This window comes from Heliconius melpomene, chromosome 19 (assembly GCF_056956725.1).
Source record: "Heliconius melpomene rosina isolate 202511_hmr_F chromosome 19, ASM5695672v1, whole genome shotgun sequence".
NCBI lineage: Eukaryota > Metazoa > Arthropoda > Insecta > Lepidoptera > Nymphalidae > Heliconius > Heliconius melpomene.
The window spans coordinates 1,698,906-1,718,718 of NC_140407.1; the positions used below are offsets into that span (position 1 = coordinate 1,698,906).

At 32.3% G+C, this 19,813-nt stretch overlaps 1 protein-coding gene across 1 annotated transcript in view; it reads left to right on the top strand.

Annotated features, from left to right (window-relative positions):
• Nucleotides 1-19,813, top strand: part of e (nonribosomal peptide synthetase ebony) — a 43,662-nt gene that overhangs the window by 21,319 nt on the left and 2,530 nt on the right. Inside the window, exons 2-16 of the mRNA XM_085202918.1 lie at nt 6,552-6,679; nt 7,776-7,923; nt 9,754-9,887; nt 11,289-11,465; nt 14,563-14,789; nt 15,492-15,768; nt 15,940-16,107; nt 16,206-16,364; nt 16,606-16,745; nt 17,017-17,107; nt 18,155-18,367; nt 18,547-18,688; nt 18,854-18,996; nt 19,158-19,304; nt 19,505-19,662. Of these exons, the coding sequence (XP_085059044.1) occupies nt 6,559-6,679; nt 7,776-7,923; nt 9,754-9,887; nt 11,289-11,465; nt 14,563-14,789; nt 15,492-15,768; nt 15,940-16,107; nt 16,206-16,364; nt 16,606-16,745; nt 17,017-17,107; nt 18,155-18,367; nt 18,547-18,688; nt 18,854-18,996; nt 19,158-19,304; nt 19,505-19,662 (2,445 nt within the window). The 5' untranslated portion in view covers nt 6,552-6,558. The remainder of the gene's footprint in view (nt 1-6,551; nt 6,680-7,775; nt 7,924-9,753; nt 9,888-11,288; nt 11,466-14,562; nt 14,790-15,491; nt 15,769-15,939; nt 16,108-16,205; nt 16,365-16,605; nt 16,746-17,016; nt 17,108-18,154; nt 18,368-18,546; nt 18,689-18,853; nt 18,997-19,157; nt 19,305-19,504; nt 19,663-19,813) is intronic.

The following is a 19,813-nucleotide window of genomic DNA, read 5'->3' on the forward strand; positions in this document are numbered from 1 at the left end:
TTTAGGGCTATACACCTGTATGTATGTTCATCCAAAATTCAGCGAAAAATAGGGATTGGAGTGTCTTACCACCAGGTTCTCTCTGCCTATTCTGCTGTAAGCGGGTAAAAGAAAACTATCAATAGACTAGAATTAATTGAGGAATCTTCGAACATCGTCATTCTATCTGTCACTGTCACAAAGTAATTTTAATGGATCGATTATTAGATAATTAAGATCTATTTTTTATTAAATAATTAATTGAAACAACTGTTTTAATTGATTCTTCTGCCATTTCTAATGAACTTCTTTTTTTAATGAGAGACACGGTTTTATTAAATGCCGACGCTGGCTCTAATCGCGACGGTTGCGGATTCAATTATCGCTCGGAATTAAATAATATTTTTTGTGAGTTCTTTTATAAAGATGCATATTTTTTTTGTTTTTGAAATTTTAAATCTATATTCTATACTATAGATAATATTATAAAACATTCAAAATTCAAAACCCCCGACGCAAGACTTTCCACAATGTAAACAAACACCTATAAAAGAGTTGACAATCTTCAAATGTCACAATATATTTTCTTCAATATATATCACTAAGCTAAATTTCAAACGAAAAAAGCTATATACAAACCAATTTATCCGTTTCGCAGCTACGATGTAACAGACACAAAAACAAACAAAGACACGCCTAACTTATAACACCCTTTTGTTTTCTTTTTTCGATAATTATGTAGCTATATGTCCACAGAAATTTATATGACAACATAATTCAATAGTTTGCGTGAATTGAAAACTAATACTTTTTCTCCGAACTGCTACTGCTACAATTATTTAAAATTATTTCCAAGTGCTTAATAAAAATGACCTCTAATAAGCTAATTGTCTTGAAATAGAATTAAAGAAATACTATTACAGTGTTGACAGTAAATATAGTATTTTACAGAAGTTACTTTTGTATGATTATATATTTTATACTAATGTATAATAATTAAAGGCGTGTAATGGCATAAATCACTACCAGAGCGAGAAAATGGATTTCCATTGCATTTCCATTTCCTCGCTCATGATTAATAAATGAAAATTTTCATTATCTCAAATGGGAATTGAACCCACAATCTGCCGGCTTACAGTCTTTATTCTCTTTATACCTGATATTTGCTTTTCAAAGTACTCGTAAGTATTTATAATGACGCCACGTTCAAACGAGCTTTGTCTGTAAGCCGCGTTAGTTATATATAATATAAATAATAAGAAATCTATTTCCTGATTATTATAAGAAATAAGCTTTAAAAATTATTACTTCGTATCTAATCTATAATTAAGTATTTTAAGAAAATCTTTTTAATTTATTATTTAGGCTCCTAGATGTAAATCAGTAATAAGTTTAATTTAAATTCTATTTGATCGTCGTGGTGCAGAGGTAAGAAGACAAAGAACAAACACGTAATGTCTCAAAAGTTATGTGTAGCGTGCGGAATGAAGTGTCTTGTTATCATTGGATTCAAGCCGGACTGTTAAATATGAGGCGGTAGCGCAAGTCAAGCAGACGAAGCCGCAAACAAAGCACTAGTTGAGAAAATAAAACAATGAAACCAATTTGCATATTATACTGATTGTAAGTTATTTTAAATTATGTCGTCTTATAAGGAAGTAAACAATGAGATTATGAATTAAAAAGCTATTAAACTAAAATATTGTCAGTATATGGCATAGTCTGGGCGAGGCCGTATCGTGTTGTCGACAGTGTCTAATTGAAAACATGGTAGCGAGTTCGATACCTACGAGGGGAAAAAGAATATCAAATCTCTCAGCAACCTCCTTATGTTTCTAAATACGTAACAAATGTAAAAAAATGTTTTTCTTGTTTGGTAAGACCAATGAAAGTTTTGGGTTAGACTCTGTTTTACGAGTCGTAACGTAGGTTTGGGTTGGCTTTGACTTACATTTACTTACTTTCTTTGACTACTTACTACTTGGATAGGAAAAACTACTTTAGTTTATTTTACAAAGAAAAAGAAAAAAATAAAAGATAAGAAATATTTAGATGTTGCAAGTTATCAGTCAAGTCGATAAAATACACATTTTTGTTATTTATACTTTTTTTTATCTTAAATGATAAAACCATCACTTTGCTAAAGTAAAACATATCTGACTGTAAGCGATGTAGTTGTAAGTTCGATTCCTACTCAGAGCTATGAATTATTTTTAAACATCCGCTTTAACACGACAAAAGGATCAGCATTCAATACTGATACAATATATATCCTTGATATTACAAAAGATCAACGAGTCGCTTTAAGCACATAAGAACAGGATTCAGATAATTCTCTATTTTTATCGTAGCTTGGACATACGTACTTCATCAATTCGTACCTACGTATATAATTGTGACCTATGCGTGAGTTGAGGAAATAATTGAAAACCATTGATTTCAATTATTTTTTCCTTACATTAAAATAATGGACTGAAGGCAGAGCTTAGAGAGATTGCAAACACGGTGGTTGTGGGTTCGATTCCTTCTTGGGGTAACGAAATATACATATAATATTTTAATTACCTCCGCTCTGGTAACGAAGCAAAGGGCGACGTTAATTTCTGCCGCTCAACACGTATTGTCTCAAGAATTCGGCGGAAAATGGTCACCCAAAGTGTTATAATGGAGAATGGAGAGGAGTGTCTAAGCACTAGGTTCCCAGGTTGTGCAGGTGTGTAGGAAATAAATGCGATTTGAAATGCAACCAGTATTAATTATGAGATAGGAAATTGTTGTCAAATGCACCTAGGTATGTGACATTATTGTAAGGACTCGTAGGTCAAATAAGCAAACAATGTAGAAGTTATAGTATTGAATTATTTATAAACTAGCGGGCCCGTGCGGGGCTACGCCCGCTTGAAATGGAAATATTAATATAGAAATTGAAAACTAAAAATTCAGTCAATTCAGTAAAACACTTGTATAAAATACGAGTAACTGTTACGGCAATTAGCAAAAGTACTTTTAATTGATATAACTTTTTTATTTATGAACCGATTGTAATAAAATAAACCCTATATGTTTTCAGAAGCTTGCCAAAATCTAATAGTGAAAACCGCATGAGAGCGAGATTAGCGATAACAAACGCAAAGATAAAAATTTTAAAAATCATTGTTTTGGTTCTATTAGGTTAATAAAGGTTGCCAAAAACATTTTTTTTAAATATCTTCCAAGTACAGTCACCGACCCTCTTACGATTTTATTATAAGTATAGATGTACTAGTTAGTGTGCCACGATCTAAAACGTCTGTAAATGTTAAATATTATAATGCTATATTGGGTATTCTTATATGTTGTATTATAACCCAATATAGCATGTTGAGATGGCAGAAACAACGTAGTTACAAATTATTCTGTTTCTCCGAACCGACAGATTTTCGATTTTTGTTTTGTTTTTAAGCTCTAAATGTCATGCTCAGATTGACTGATGTAAACTGAAATATGTATTTTTTTTACGTTTTGCATATAATAATAAAACCAGTCAACACTGCAGTATATGCCTATTAATAAATGCAATAATAATAAAATGGCAACTTCATTGTTATTACTCATTACAATTATCACTACAAGACATTGCTATCTTAAAGTACATTATACTCTTCTATATAAAAAAACATATTATTTTTTTAGCTTCACACTATATCCTGCACATTACAGTATAGGCAGAATGGAACCTAGTGTTGAGACACTCAGACTGACTCAGACATAAGACAATTACTTTCCCCATTTTCCGCTGAATTCTCGGGTCAGTGCGTGTTGAGTAGCGGATTCCAGGAACTTATAAAATTTTATATTCATAACTGCATTTACTGAATAAATAAACCAAACTTATAATACAAGGATTGAGTTAAATAATTTAAAAATATTAAAAAAATCTACTTATAATAATAGCGAAGTATGTGCGCGCTTTGCTTCCTTTTGTTTTGTCTTGATGATATTTAACTACTGGTTTATTGCATCAGATTGTCTCCCATTCCTAGACTCTAAATAAACTTTTGGAATTTTAAATTAATTATGAAGCTAATCTTATAAAAATGGAGACTGTAATAACATGTTATTGGTGGATAACCAAAAAAAAAACATTTAAATTGTCTCTGGTCAGTTAAATAAAACAATTCTTTGAATAAATTTAAAATATCTAGCACGTAAAATCCTCAAACATAAAAAAATATGGTTTAATATAAACTTTTACTACACTAAGAGACAATCTAACTGTTGTTTATGTAATTAATAAATATCTATAATTTTCAATTTGCTAAATCTGCAATAAAGTCATTGTCAATAAAAATTTTAGGTATGTAATAAATCTTTTAAAAATGACAATTTTTTATCCAAATAATCTTGTTAAACTTAAATGATAAGAATATTATTGAAGGTAATAAATATATTTAACGAGGCACTAAATTCACAGCTTTACACTCTACAATAAATGACTTTGAGCTTTATTTAAAAAGTTGAGAAATATAATTGGTTTTGTATAATTTTCAAGTGTTATTACATACTTAGGTTTCTTTTCTAAATGCTTTATTGAAAATATATAAAAATTTCATCGTTTTCTGAATGTATGGCTTAGCTGGTCATAGCACTTGGACGGTTTCGAATAGGTGTGGATTTAAATTTCGCTAGGTTTTCATTTTTATGTTTTCTGAAAAGTATTTCTTATAATTAGTTCTATTAACAGTAAGGTAGATAGATATTAGTTTTAATGTGACAGCTTTAGAAAATCAAAGTATTCTACCTTTTTTCTTCATTTTTGTGCATATTTTTATTTAATTGCTCAATTGAAAGTCAGCGATTTCAATCATTAATCCGGATGGCGTGGATTCAATTGACAATAGAACAGATTTAACTTAAAACACAAATCAACGGAAGAAACGTGGAAACTTCAAGACTTTCCACCGGACTCTTGAGGCATTGCGTGTTGAGGGACGGAATTTAATACCGTACCTTGCATTACCAGAGCCAGAAAATGAAAATATTTAATATTTGATTCCAACGAGTGGGACTGGAAACCACTACTACGTTCTCAAACTCACTCTCCACGACGGCCACATATCTATATTTATAAATATTGTTTATTTATTTTAATTGCATTATAAACGTACGGAACACTTTTTAACGATTTATATCTGTTATTTATATGACTGCTCTTCGCCCTCGCCCTTCAGTGAACTGCAAAGATTACTTCTTGTAGCACAGATTACAGAAGGTAATTGATCTACTTATGTCACAATCTTGACGTAAGTGAGATGAACCTGAATACCAGATAAAACTGCAACAAACTCAAAATGCTCTTAGTACGAGTCGGACTCGCTCCCGGCATGCGAGTGCTTCCGTACAAATTTTAGGAATGCAGGTCAGCGAGAACTAAAACTTATTAATACTGACAAAATAAATTTTCGGACATATGCACTTAATTTAAAATGTACCTACTACAAATATAAGTTTCTTATTATTTCTATCAATGAAATATTATATACTATCAAGGATATTGCTTGTTGAGTGGCGTAACTTAACACAGCGATGTGTGACAGAGTAGGGAAATAAAAATAATTCGCATGAGTCATAATCGAACCTACATAATCATAAAAAATAAACAATCCGAAATTACAATAGACTTCCATTGAATAACAAAATATCTCTATTTGCATGCGGGTCGCTAGCTAGCTCCATTGTCAGTAAATAGTACCAATTACTTCATCTCGACGGACGGAGGTGCCAACTAAAAATACTTGATCTAATACTGAGTTATTCAACTATGTAATGGAAAACCAATAAGATGATATACATACAGATTTATGTTAAACTAAAGATAGGGATAGGGATGAAATAGGACAGCAATTATTTTGTTATTTTAAGTTTCTCCTGGTATCCCACAATAGCAGGGTAGACAGAGAGAACCTGCGAACTTAGTGCTAAGACACTCCTCATTAAATACTTGCGTTTTCTATTTTCCGCCGAATTCTAAGGGTATTCTGGGTTAAATATTTCTTGAAAATATTTCTTTTATTATATTAGTGCTGGAACAAACCTGTTACATTTACAGTCACATGCTTGAACCCGTAAGCCACGACTAGCCCAGTCTATACTTACTATACTTACTATGTATCTTCATTTTAAAATAATATATAGTCAAAATTACATCATTGTTAAACAATGCGTTAATAAAATTAGATTAAAGGACTAGATCTAAGAAAAGATTACGAGCCAGACGAACAAAAAATGCACAAAAAATCTATTTGGTATTCTTAGCCGTTCGTAGACTCTTTTTATTAAACTAAATATAATCATACACTTAACTGCGTTTCTAGATAAGATGAATATTTAATTGAATTAATACTTTGTTTTGCTTGAATTTAACAAAATTATGGTTATTACTTTATTACATTAAAGTATAAAGAGACATTCATTAAATATGTTCACTTAAGTAGAGTCAGTGACGATTTAAAAAAAACAAGTTTTATTTGTTAACAATTTTCATGATGATGAAATTTGATGTATTTTGATTTATTTATTTCTCTTGTCAACAGGTAAGCAATGGGTTCTATACCACGAGTGTCCGTGGTCTCCGGCAGGCGGGTCCCAGTGCCGGCGGCGCCGCTCACCAAGCATTTGGAACGTATGGGCGCCGCTGACAGAACAGCTTTAATTTACTCAGGTATTTTTTTTTAACATTTTTAATGTATTATTCGACATTTAAAAAAAAATACTCAATTATAAAACATATAAAAATGAGATAACATCATTAATAAGTTGTAACGAGCGTATAAGAATTTCGACCTAGGTCCATGAGAACGTATGGCTTAGTTGGTTAGAGCGCTTGGACGGTTTCTAAAGGGACGCGGGTTCAAATCTTGCTACGTTAAAATTTTTATACGTTTTCTAATTAAGTATTACTCAGGTATTTTACCTTTTGCTTCACGCTATATCTGTATACAGTTGGGAGGGCAGAGGCGACCTCACTAGGTCGTCCTAAGACAGGATAAAAATGAACCAAGTTGGTTTCTTTCGGCTTGACGCTGTATGTACTGTACGTACGAGACGAGTCGAGTGGCTCCCTCTACCTAGAGGGAGCCACTTCCTTTCCCCACTTTTTCAAAAAATAAACCTTAGGCTTTATAAATATCAAAAACTGATGACAACCTTATATCCATCCTCCTTCTTATCCATATTATATCTTCCTCCTCGACATTCATCCTTGATATCCTTTCAAAATTCCTTTACAAACAAGTTGATTGCGAAAATAGGGTTGTATATTATAGCAGTAATAATTTCCTGCTCTCAATTTAAACTGAGGCTAGGTACGTACTTGAACTGAAATAGGTAATAATTATTAGATATATAAATTATTTATTTACCCACGCTAGCCAGGCCAGCTTTGAAGATAATTGAAACATATTATTTAGTTCGATAAAATTTATAGATTTATTATAACTGTTAGATTTCATTAAATGGATTTTACTTTTAATTTTATCAATATTGATTATTGATGTATATAAAATGCAAAGCCCTAAAATCTGTGGAATACTTTTCCACTTTCATTCAATTTTAAGATATTTTATTCATGTACCAAAGCGGAGTATTGAAAATTAATTAAAATACAATCGTTCCACCAAGTGTAGATCGAACCCACTACAATTTTTTATTAGTGTTGTTCTACTAGACCACGCCGGCCTCAAATACATATATATTTTAATAATAAATATAAAATATATACACATATATTTTAAGTAAGTTCCTTTTTATTTACTCAGATGAAACAAGTAATGCACGGGTGAGCTACGCAGAGTTAGACGGCCGCAGCAACGCTATGGCCCGTGCTATAGCTGCGCACGCGCGGCCCACCGGTCCCAATAGTGACCAGGACTATGTTATCGCTGTTTGTATGAAGCCTACACACAAGTAAGTGAAAAACCTATTTTTTTTAGTTTCACGCAGTATCCCGCATGTAGGATAGAAAGAGGGAGCCCATTGCTAAGACATACCACTCCCCATTATAAATATTTCATTTCCTCGAGCGGGTATCGAAGCTACAGTCGCGCTTACAGTCATACGCTTGGTCCCCCTTGCGCCACGATTGGCCTCAATAAAAAAATAATATATTTTCCTTATTATTATGTAAGCCAAATCAATAGGGGCTGGGAACTGCGTTGAAAGCAACTACTGATGGGCCTGTTTCATTTCTCCGCTCTACCAAGACAAAATGTAGCGTATAATTACGATAACGATACTCCAAGAAGTATAACATATTATAATGTCTCTAATTCGTTCGGAAAGGGGAGAACGTAGTGTGAGTGGCGAGACCAGGGTTGTTAACGGCAACGTTCAAAGCTGCGGTTTGTCTGTTAATAAAAATAGAAAATAATTATCAGTTAATAGGTAAATATATATATTTAGTTCGTTAAAATGAATGTTACATTTTGACCATTTTAAAGGTCAGATGATTACTGCAAAAACTTTTATTAAAATATACTTAAGTTTTTTGTAATGTTAATGATAAAACAATTATATTTAGATATTATAGTGTGTCAGGTTATACTTCGTGGGGCATGCCTAATAACACAAGATTCTAATTCCAGGAAAATAAAAGAGTAGAATAATTTTCATAGATTATATACCACCGTTTCTATGACATTAAAAAATTGGGAAAATATATACAGGAATTTTAATTTTTCAACTAAATTCATTGACTAGTATTAGTAACTTACAACCGATATGTTAAGAAAAACATAACATATCGATATTTGTTTTTAGAAACCGTTTTTACAGAAACTTAAAACTCAACATATCTGTGATCTGAACAAAAACGTAATAACGCAAAACTTCTGAAACGTCAAACGGTTTTATATCGAAAGTAACTTCCTCTCTTTCTATGTATTGTATTCCGAACGGGCGTAAATGAGATAAGGCGAATATCTAATAAACTGATATTCGTTACCTCTCTTTCTATCGGTATATTCTTCACGGGTGTAAAAGAAATGAAGCGAATATCCGATAGCTAACTAACTAACAGATTCATATTTTGGCGGTTTTCTTAGTTAGTTACTATTTCTTCGTTATGAAATCGAACTTCTAAATAAATGAATAAGGTAGAAATTTGGATTTAAAATATGATTTTGTATTTTAACATTATTTCAATCTAATTACTAAATATTGTTTTTTTAACTTATGTTTATAGTTTATAAAGCATTTTTTATGTAATACTAATTAAATATATTTATTATTATATTATAATTTTATACTTATGATTGCGCTTATTGACAAGTCGAAAAAAAAAACGATATCTGATAACCGTTATTGATATCGATACGAAAACCATATATCGGTTTCATAACCGTTAGCGGAAAAAAATTATAACGCCCATCTCTATTAAATACTCCATAGCCTCACAGTGTTAAGTCCCTCCAAACAACAGGGAAGGTCTCAACTTCCGGTTAAAAGTGGAGAATGCAGACTGTATTGCTCCGCTATTCAGGGCTTTATCCTGAAGTGAAGCTACTTTTTTCATAATTATCTAATTTTACTTCCTTCACGCTGTATCACGCATATAGCAGGTTACGCATAGGGAACTAATCTTACACTTTTTGCCAAATTCTTGAGTTGTGTGTTGAGATTCGTTACCAAGATGAAGAAAACGAAAATACTGTACATCACACATCACACTTGTGACCACCTCAGTAATATAATATTTTTTAACTATTATTATTCTAATTAAAATACAATTTATTTCAGTACCATAATAACCCTTCTTTCCACCTGGAAAGCGGGAGCAGCGTACGTCCCTATGGAACCAACTTTCCCACAAGGAAGAATAAGCCACATTTTAAAGGACTCTCAACCTTCGTTGGTCATTTATGATGATACAGGTGCGTATTTTACCTAGTGTTTCTCTTTCTCTTGCTTGTGCTTGGCGCTACTCAACACGGCGATGTGTCTGGCTGTCAAACAGAGCAAGGAAATAAAAATAATTCACAAGAGTCAGAATCGAATCTACAACCGTTGCACTTACAGTCAGACTGTATCGTTTATCCTATTTTATATAAAAAATAAAACGTGATATAACTATTTTAGTAATCTATAAATAGTGTTATAGTAATAAACGCCCACCTCATATTATTTATTCTTATTCTTATTTTATTTAATTTTACTTATTTTTATCAACATTATTGAGTTGACATTTGTTTGAGTTTAATAGTTTTGTACTAAGAAATCGTAAGTGGAATATTTGGTTCCTTATAAAAACATATTGAGTCACTGTTCTTTTTGTTTATCGGAGCTTTTAATATGTTCATAGTACCTACTCGTATAAAGTCTGTAGTCATCTATTTAAATGTTACAAAATAATTTGAGTAATTACAATTTTTTTTATTTGTTATGCTTAGATAATTTTTAGGATTCGTGCTCAAAGTCTAAAATGTACGTTAGTCCGTCTATCACCTATATCTCATAACCGTTATAATTAGGCAGTTGAAATATCACGTATACAACAAATATAACAGTATACAGAATGTTTGTGGAGGGAGGGGGTTAATGTATAACAGAGAGACAGACAGAGAGCCTAGTGACTAGACACTATACCCGTGCACCATCCGCTTCTTAAGCGGCGGAACCCCACGCCGCACTTTATTTTCCGGAGCAGGGGAGTAAAAATAATTCGTTCCCCTCAATTGTATAGAACCCAAAACCACCACATTTTGCAGTCAAGCGTTGTAGTATTCAAGTTTACTTTAGAAAAATGAGGCTTTAATATAAATGATTATAGAATTATCCTTAATTAAATGACATATATGCTTAACTACAATGTATATAACAAGAATAATTAATGTATGTGCAATGTACATATGTATGTGGAATAGAAAAAAGATATTATCTACAATTATCATAGCTAGGAAAATATGTCTAGTTTTTCATGGAATAAAGAACTGCGTAAGCTGATTGTCGATCATTTACTTACATATATTATCATAATAAGAATACCTATGTTAACGCAAAAAATGTAGTGTTGCTATATTATTATTTCTTGCTAAGTTAAGTCTGTGGCTTCGCCTGCGTGGACTAAACAAAATTGTTTTATTGTTAAAATAGGGATTTTTTAAAAATATTTCATTGAACATTTTCATTTCTTCGCTCTGTCCCAATTTACAGTGTCTCAAAAATATTAAAGTCAACAATGTCATTTTCTTAGCTTAAGCTAAATAAATGTTGACTATTATTTTCGTTTTTGCTATATTTACATATTTTTAAAAATTATTTATCGTTTTTCATAGCAAATCCAGCAATGTTCAATGGCAGCGGTGTACCAGCTATATCATTTGAGGAGTTGTCCCTAGAAGCCAGTGCTTTACCAGCAGACAGGCCAAACGAGGACGAAGTGCTCGTCAAAACTGATGCAGATACTATTGCCATCGTGTTATATACTTCTGGCAGTACTGGTATACCTAAAGGTGAGTTCATTTTATCTTAAACTAGGAATCCGAATGTATCAAACTTATTCTTATTGTTATATTATAGCCACATTGTACAAAATCATAATATAAATTGCTACTTTGTTAGTCTAGTGTATTTTAAACAGCTAGTGTTTGGTTAATTTCGTATAGGTTTCTATTGTTAATAATCATTGGATTTCCTCAATAGACAGATTTGACGACAGGGAAATGGCTGATAGATACCTCTTCATCAGAATCATATATGAAAATAATTATTTCTAAGTATAGCTATGAGCATTTAGATCGTTTTCCTTGTGTTTAACACACGTATGAAGAAGAATTTCTTCTATGGGCATTCCAGACGACATTCAGTGCGTTTTTAATGAGCAATGAAATTCTTACAGATAATAAAATCTGAATTATAAGGTTTTAATAATTCCTCCATAATATTATGTGTATAATATTTTTCCTCTTTTAAAGATAATATTAAGTAGAACTATATAAGTTGATTGCAATTCAAAAAGAGCTAGAGTTAAGGCACTATGGTCTCCATATACCTCTTTTTTGAGACATTGCTATGATGTGTATCTTGTAACCGGGCCAAGAAATTAAAATAACTCATTCCCCTAATTAGGAATCGAGCCCACAACCGCCGCGATTACAGTCAGACGATGTACCGCTGCGCCTTCTTTATTAAATAATATCCTAATGGTGTTCTTACTTACTTAATTTTTACCTGGATGGTATACAAATAGCTAATAACGTTTCTATTCAGGGATGTCCAGGTGTCATAATAATTTTCATTTAGTGGTTTTTACGTGTATCTCTATGAAAACATAACAGTTTCCAAGCAAACCATACCAAAAAAACTTTAATGACATTATCTTAAGAAAAATCTAAACATCATAAGAATAATGACGCCATAAGCATATTATATTTTTAATCGATTCATACAACAGTACCTTTAAAACATAAGTTATTTCTTAAGAATCCTAGCAATTAGTTAACACTTCTTATTTAGTCTTATTGCCTTATAACGGTTTAATGCTTGCACATGTTCATGTTATTCGTAATTATACATCGATTTACACATTTTATATCGAAGTACTAATAGATAATAAAAGAGTACTTGGAGGCTTTCCTTGTAAATAAAAAAATTACTAGAGTCATGAAGAAGTTATACGAGATGATAATATAAATAGGCGAGGCCACAGGCCAGTCATTGCGCAGTGGTACAAAGTGAGTGAACGCGGCAGGTTGTAGATTCGATTTCTACAAGAGGAAATTCGTTATTAATTCGGCGAAAAGTAGGAACGGATCTTAACACTGGGTCATTATATTAAGGGAACATGATGTATATGTATGTATATTAATAGTTTATAGTAGATCGATATTTGTAAACATTTTTTTAATTAAATGTTTTTAATTAAATGGTAATTTAAAATAATAAATAAATATTAGTATTTAGAAAATAGATTTTGCAAAGATTCAATATTATAGATTCATTATTTTACTTGAAAAATGAGGATGATTTTTTCTGCCCCATGATCTTTAGTTTTCTGCGTGTACTTAATCATAATTTAACAGGTGAACAATTAGAATAAACATTGATTTTAAGATTGACCTTCTATTATATAATATTTTACTTTAAAACATAAGGCAGACCGCGCATTTCATCGTCTATTCTCATTGTCAAACGGAACCGGAATAAAATATTTCAAACGCTGGCAACCCCTGCTTGCGGCAGGAATTTTCCAGGCTACCCTGTTTTATAGTGTTCAGAAAAAAATAAGCTTTAATTTGATATATAATTCATTAAGAAAACACATGAGTGCAAATTATTAACATTTAGTGGCATGTTTAAACCAGGCAACCCTAGACTTGCGGCAGACTGAAAGCTGGCAACCCTTAATTTTCCAATTTCTTATGCGATTATCTTTCAAATGATGTGCGATTCATATAAAAAACGTATGGGTGCAATTTTCTCCAAAAACGAGTTACGAAAAAATGTAATTAAAGGTGATTGCGGCAGGATTCTTCCAGGCAACTCAGGTGTAATCTGTTCTACTAATCATGTATTATTCATTAATATAGGTTTAATTAAGAAAACTGATACCTGCAGGTCTCAACGGTCGGATCTCAGGTCTTAGAAAATGTTTAAAACATAAACGTAGCGAGATTTAAACCCGCGATACCCGCAAGGTATGATCCGTCTGACGCATAAAATGCGATCAAGGCGTGAACGTATAAAACAATAAAGCATAATAATTAAAAACATATAAACATAAAAAATAATGTCGGTCAGTACTAAAAGTATTTTTATTAAGATGAATAATGCTCTACGAGAAGGTCATAGTTATTAATTGCTTCATACAAATTACAAGGTTTACTTTACATTAAACTTCGATATGAATGTTACATCTTTTTTTTAATATTATTTAATGCTATTTCACAATGGACCTTGGTTTTGAAGTAAAGATGAATAACCAGGATATGTAATTATAGTTGGAGATTGATGCGTCTGAATTTATTTTTCTTTTTAGGGTTCCGGACCTAGGTACCTTTTAAGGCAAAAAGGAACCCTTATAAGATCACTTGTTGTCCGTCCGTCTGTCTATGAGTCAAGAGCATTTATCTCAGGAACACTTGGAGATATCTAATTGAAATTCAAACTATATATTTTAGATCTACCGACCTTTGTTTTTCTGAAAAAATCATATTTCTATATTTACTTATAAAAATGACATGGCCTCATATATTGTTAAGGTGTTGAGTTCCGCCACTCAACTTGTTACGTCTGGAAAAATTCGGTGGAAACTGGGGAACGTACCTACTGACTTAACATTAGAAAACTAGGTTCCCCCTGCCTACTCTGTTTCGTACTTTATAGATGTTTGGTGGAATGGTAGGCGGTTCCATACCCTAGAAGAATAGTCTTGTGCCCACCCCAGAAAATTTAAAGCCATAAAATATCAATGCCCATGGAGCTTGGATTGGATTGGATTCCTACAAACAAAATCTATTACATTTACAGTTCTTATGTCTATTTATACAATGGAGATTAAAATTACAAAAAGAACATTACAATTAACTTAATTTCTAAAACATTTTACAGGCGTACGTCTGCCGTATGCAGCGATATGCAATCGTCTCTGGTGGCAGTTCCGTAACTTCCCGTTCTCAGATACTGAGAGTGTATGCGTTTGGAAAACAGCACTGACTTTTGTAGACTCCGTATGTGAAATATGGGGGCCTCTGTTACATGGCAGGACGTTGCTTATACTATCCAGAGAGACCACTAGAGATCCCCAAAAGTTGGTTCGCATTTTGGCTGATTATCAGGTAAAATTTACATTTAATAATATAGAAATAAATAAATCAGGGTGTGGGTTCGAGTTACACTGGAGGAAATTAAATATTTATACTTATATTATTTTAATTTTACTCGCACTGAGTGAATTGAGTTCCACCACTCAGTCCAGAAGTCGGAGGTAACTTAGTAAGGTATATTAACACTAGGTTCCCTCTGCCTACCCTGCGCACATTGTTAAGTAAATAATTACATAACATTTTAAACACAAAAAGTATTTTGATATAAATATCTGTCTCCATTGGAAATCAAACTCACACCTAACTTGTGATCAGTGATTGGTCTGACTTACCTTGTCTAGCTCGTTTATTTGTTATTTTCCGCAATTTTAATTATTTTTATTGTAATAAAGATTCTTTATTATTTTATTTACATTTAATTACTTTACAATTAAAATATTATGATGTATAAATTTTTTATTCACATTATTAAATATACAGTAAATTACTTTATACTACGTATTTGCTTATATGTATGTCATGAATTACATATTTATATAATAACATAGCTACAATACCTTTTATATAGCTTCGCTATTAATCCCATATACCTAAAGCAGGGTACACGGAGGGAACCTAGTTTTAAGAAACTCTGATCCCCACTTCCCTCATAATTTTCGAGGCATTGAACTAATTTAACTACCTATTCATAGTTAAATTAATTATTCTTTTCAGATCAAGCGGTTAGTGCTAGTGCCGACTCTTCTAAAGTCAATATTGATGTATTTATCGTTGAATGTATCTGAAAGGCCCTTACAGCATCTCAAATTGTGGGTTTGCTCCGGAGAAACACTCAGCAAGGAACTGGCAGCGCGATTTTTCCAACATTTTAGTGACCAAAACGGATATAAGTTGGCCAATTTCTATGGAAGTACTGAAGTTATGGGCGATGTGACGTATTTTGTTCTGGAGAAGGCTAGTCAGTTGGAAATGTTCCCAACTATTCCGATTGGTAAGCTAATATATTATTATAATGGAACACAATTGTTATATTTACTACTAATGAGGCATTCTGTAGAGTTCCACCACTCAATATTTATCTCATATCTTGAAAACAGGCGGAGGACGAAGTAAATAAAACAGTACTTACCTACAAAAACTAATAAAACATATTTATTCTAAGGTGCACCGCTAGATAATTGCGCGGTATATCTCTTAGACGAAGAAATGAATCCATCAAGAGAGTCAGAACCGGGTGAGGTGTGGGTGTCCGGACGGAACCTAGCCAGAGGATATGTTGGGGGGCAAGGGGCGGATAAATTTTGTGATAATCCCCATGCTTCTCATCCTGGTGTGTATGGTTTTTTTAGTTCATTTTTACAATTTATTATGTTAATTTATTTAAAAACTTAGAAAATAATTATATTAAATATCTTTATTTCCATACAGATTTCGGTCGCCTGTACCGTACAGGAGATTTCGGTATTTTGCACAAAGGCTTGATCCTATTCGCGGGCAGGACTGACGCGCAAGTGAAGATCAGAGGTCACAGAGTCGATTTGACTGAGGTTGAACGAGCTGTACAGAATATTAATGGCGTGGAAAAAGGTAAAAATATTAAATAAGTTTCCCAAATTAGGGTAGGGTAAGCTTTATTCTAAGATCTTATCGTATTCAAAAGTTATAATCTAATGAATATAGTGAATGAAAATAGCATCTTAAGATCTCTATCAAAATCAACCTATGTAAAAAAAACATTACATAGTCAGTAATTACATCCACATAATAGATCAAAACGTATTTTATACATTGTTACTTATTATTATAATAGGAAAAAACTTGTTAACAGCTGTAGTCCTCTGCTACGGACTAGTGACGGGCAATCCAGAAATACTAGCCTTTGTTACTATAGAAGAAAACGCACGTCTTTCCGGACACCACATCGAGGCCGCTTTGCAGAATTCTCTTACACAATATATGATACCGCAGGTAACAGTTTTCATAATTTAGAAAATAAAAAAATCTAATAATATATTAGTTTGTTCCCATTTTTCTATCAAGAATACGTTTTGAGTAGAGAGAGTGAGTTGAACACTCTACTTTCTCTAAGGGACAGACAGCACTTGGTAGATACCTACTTATAAAATGATTAAATATATGTAAATGTTGAAGTTTAGATATAAGTTATCTTCGTTTCAAAAATTTCCCATAGAACACACTTGTATGGAACAATTGAGCATAAATTATTAAAATTTTTCAGGTAATCGTAATAGACAAGGTTCCGCTCCTCGTCAACGGCAAGGTAGACAGGCAGGGCCTGTTGAAAATGTATGAAAATACTAATAATAATGGTATGCGTATAATATATTTTTTTTATAAAATTTAAAGTTTGAACCTCAGATTAAAATCCCACTTCTTTTGTTAAGTTTTCTAAATAGGTAAGTAAGTATTTTTCTTAAAGTTTGAGAACAGAAATACATATTCTATTTTTTTTCTTATATTTTGTTTGTAAAAAAAGCTTTATATTACACATATTTAACTAACCTATTTAAGTAAAAAAAAATTCATGGTTTTTTTTTGCATTTTAAAGATCAAGCTTTTAAACAAGTACATAAACAAAAGTAATTCTGTGATATTGAGTTTATAAAAGATTTTTTTTATTGTTTATTTTATCAAAACATTTATTACATGAGATTCTCCTATATTATCTTAATAGCAAAATGTTTATATGATATATTGTGGTATAATACTAAAAGGTTTTACGCAATTTAAAATTATTTTATGATACGATTTTGATTCTATTTCTTTTAGCAACCTAATAATTAAAAAAAACTCCGTATCACACTAAGCTCCCAATTTTCAGAACTCAATTCCCCCGATTCAGAATTGAACACACACCTGTCCTGTCTCCAGACGGCTTTACGCTCTTCCCTGTGCTACGACGACCTTATTATAATTTATTCTGTTAATTAACATATTAAGTTGCTCTATACAGATAAAAATCTATAGAAATGACATTTTTTTTAATGTCATAATTAGAATAAAGAGAATAAATTAAAAGAGAGTTTAAATTAATTATCGTAATTTTTATAATTGAATAATAACACTTAATTGAAGCGGGAAACAATGCTTAGATTAAATATTTGCACAGCATAAATTAAAAGCATAAAAAAAGTTTATTTTATAATCATAATCATAGTAACAATTTTTTTACATAATCTTCTGAGAAAATTAATGATTAAAGGAAAACTACTTACTTACTAATTAATGATTAAGGAAACTTTTATATATTAATAAAACATCAAGTTTTATTATATTTTACATTGGCCCTGTAAATTCTAAGTAGTAAATTGAAGGTTAAAAGAAAAATCTTTAAATAACTTTCAATAAACTTTCAGATGATGCAGAAATCCCTCTAGAAATGGACTATACAGGTATAAGCCCAAAAGACCTAGACACAGCTCGAGTGCTGTTCGAAACTGTGGGGGAAGTGCTAGGCAGGTCGGTGCGAGGGGTCATGTCGGTGAGAGTTGGGTTTTACGAACTCGGTGGAAACTCCTTGAACTCTATTTATACTATCACTAGATTGAGGGATAAGGGATATTATATTGGTGAGTATTTGTTTTGTAATAACTTAACTTAGCTTCACGCTTAATTTCCCCCAAGTGAAAATCGAACTCACAACCGCCGTCTCGGAAGCTGTGCCGCAGCGCCACGGCTGGTTGAAATCAAATTATTTGGTTTTATTATTATAACAATGCCATGATTATTAATTTAAATATTTTTTTAGAAATCAGTGACTTCCTTGGTTCAAAGAATCTCGGAGAAGTTTTATCACATCTGACGACACACCCGGAGAACTCTTCTCATAATGAACGTAACAACTTTTCAGTACACTCTATGAGGCAGGATCATAAAGAGAGAGTTATTGAGTGAGTTTTAATATTCTACGTATTAGGGATATCTCATAGGTATCTTATTTTCAAATGCATTTCTTCATTTTTCTTAACATTCCTTTTAAATACTCAAAATAATTAATATTAATATGAATTTAAACATATTTAATATATTGTTATTAAATAATAACCTCTACACAGAATGATAGTATCTTCGTTCTACGAGAAGGCCGAATTGGAACAATTTGTACGGCACGAAATCGAACCCCGGGACTACGCCATGTGCATCGACGCCTGCTGGGAGCCGCTGTTGGCGGCCGACTTGAGTGTTGTTTTGGAAGATCGTGAGTTGTATTTAGATACATAAATATCTTAACACAATAAAAAAAATTAACGAACATTCTATTTAACTTTAAAGTTTACGTTCTATATAAACATTTTAAAAGTTAAAATAAATTACAAAACTAAATCTAAGTAATGAACAATAAATAACTGTTTATCCCAGCGTCCGGGTCTCCCGTAGCGGTCGCCCTGAACTTCGACGCGCGCGACGAGCCCGACATAGCGCTGGGCGGAGGACTCGCTAAGATCATGACTTTCCTGGAGTTTGTTGAAGGGTCCGTGAGGGATGCTGTGTTGCCGGAGGGGAAGGGTGAGTTTACATTGTTTTCGACTTACATATAGAAGGGTAGGCAGAAGGAACCTGGAAACTTACTGTAAAGACATTCCCGTTGCCCAATCTCAAGTGGGAGTCGAACCCACAAACGTCACGTGCGCCATGACGGCCACTATACTCATATATTACCTATCTATATGTATATAGATAAATTATATTGTTAATTACTCTTTCAGGCTCAATCCTCCATTCATTCATGATGGCGACAGATTCCCAACTATCAGCTCAGGACAACGTCTCCGCGATACAAGCGCTCGAACTAGCGACAGAGAGAGTCGCCAGAGAGAGGAGGTTTAAAGGAGTGTTCACTACTAATACCAGTCCTTTGACGCAGGTTAGTTATATTATTTGTTAGTTCGTTTTTAAAATTATCTAACACCGACATGACATATGGAAGAGTTTCTCTATCTCTAGCCGGACTTAATCTGTATAGTCAATTTATTTTATTAAGAAAAATATACACACAAAAAAAGGATGGACGATCA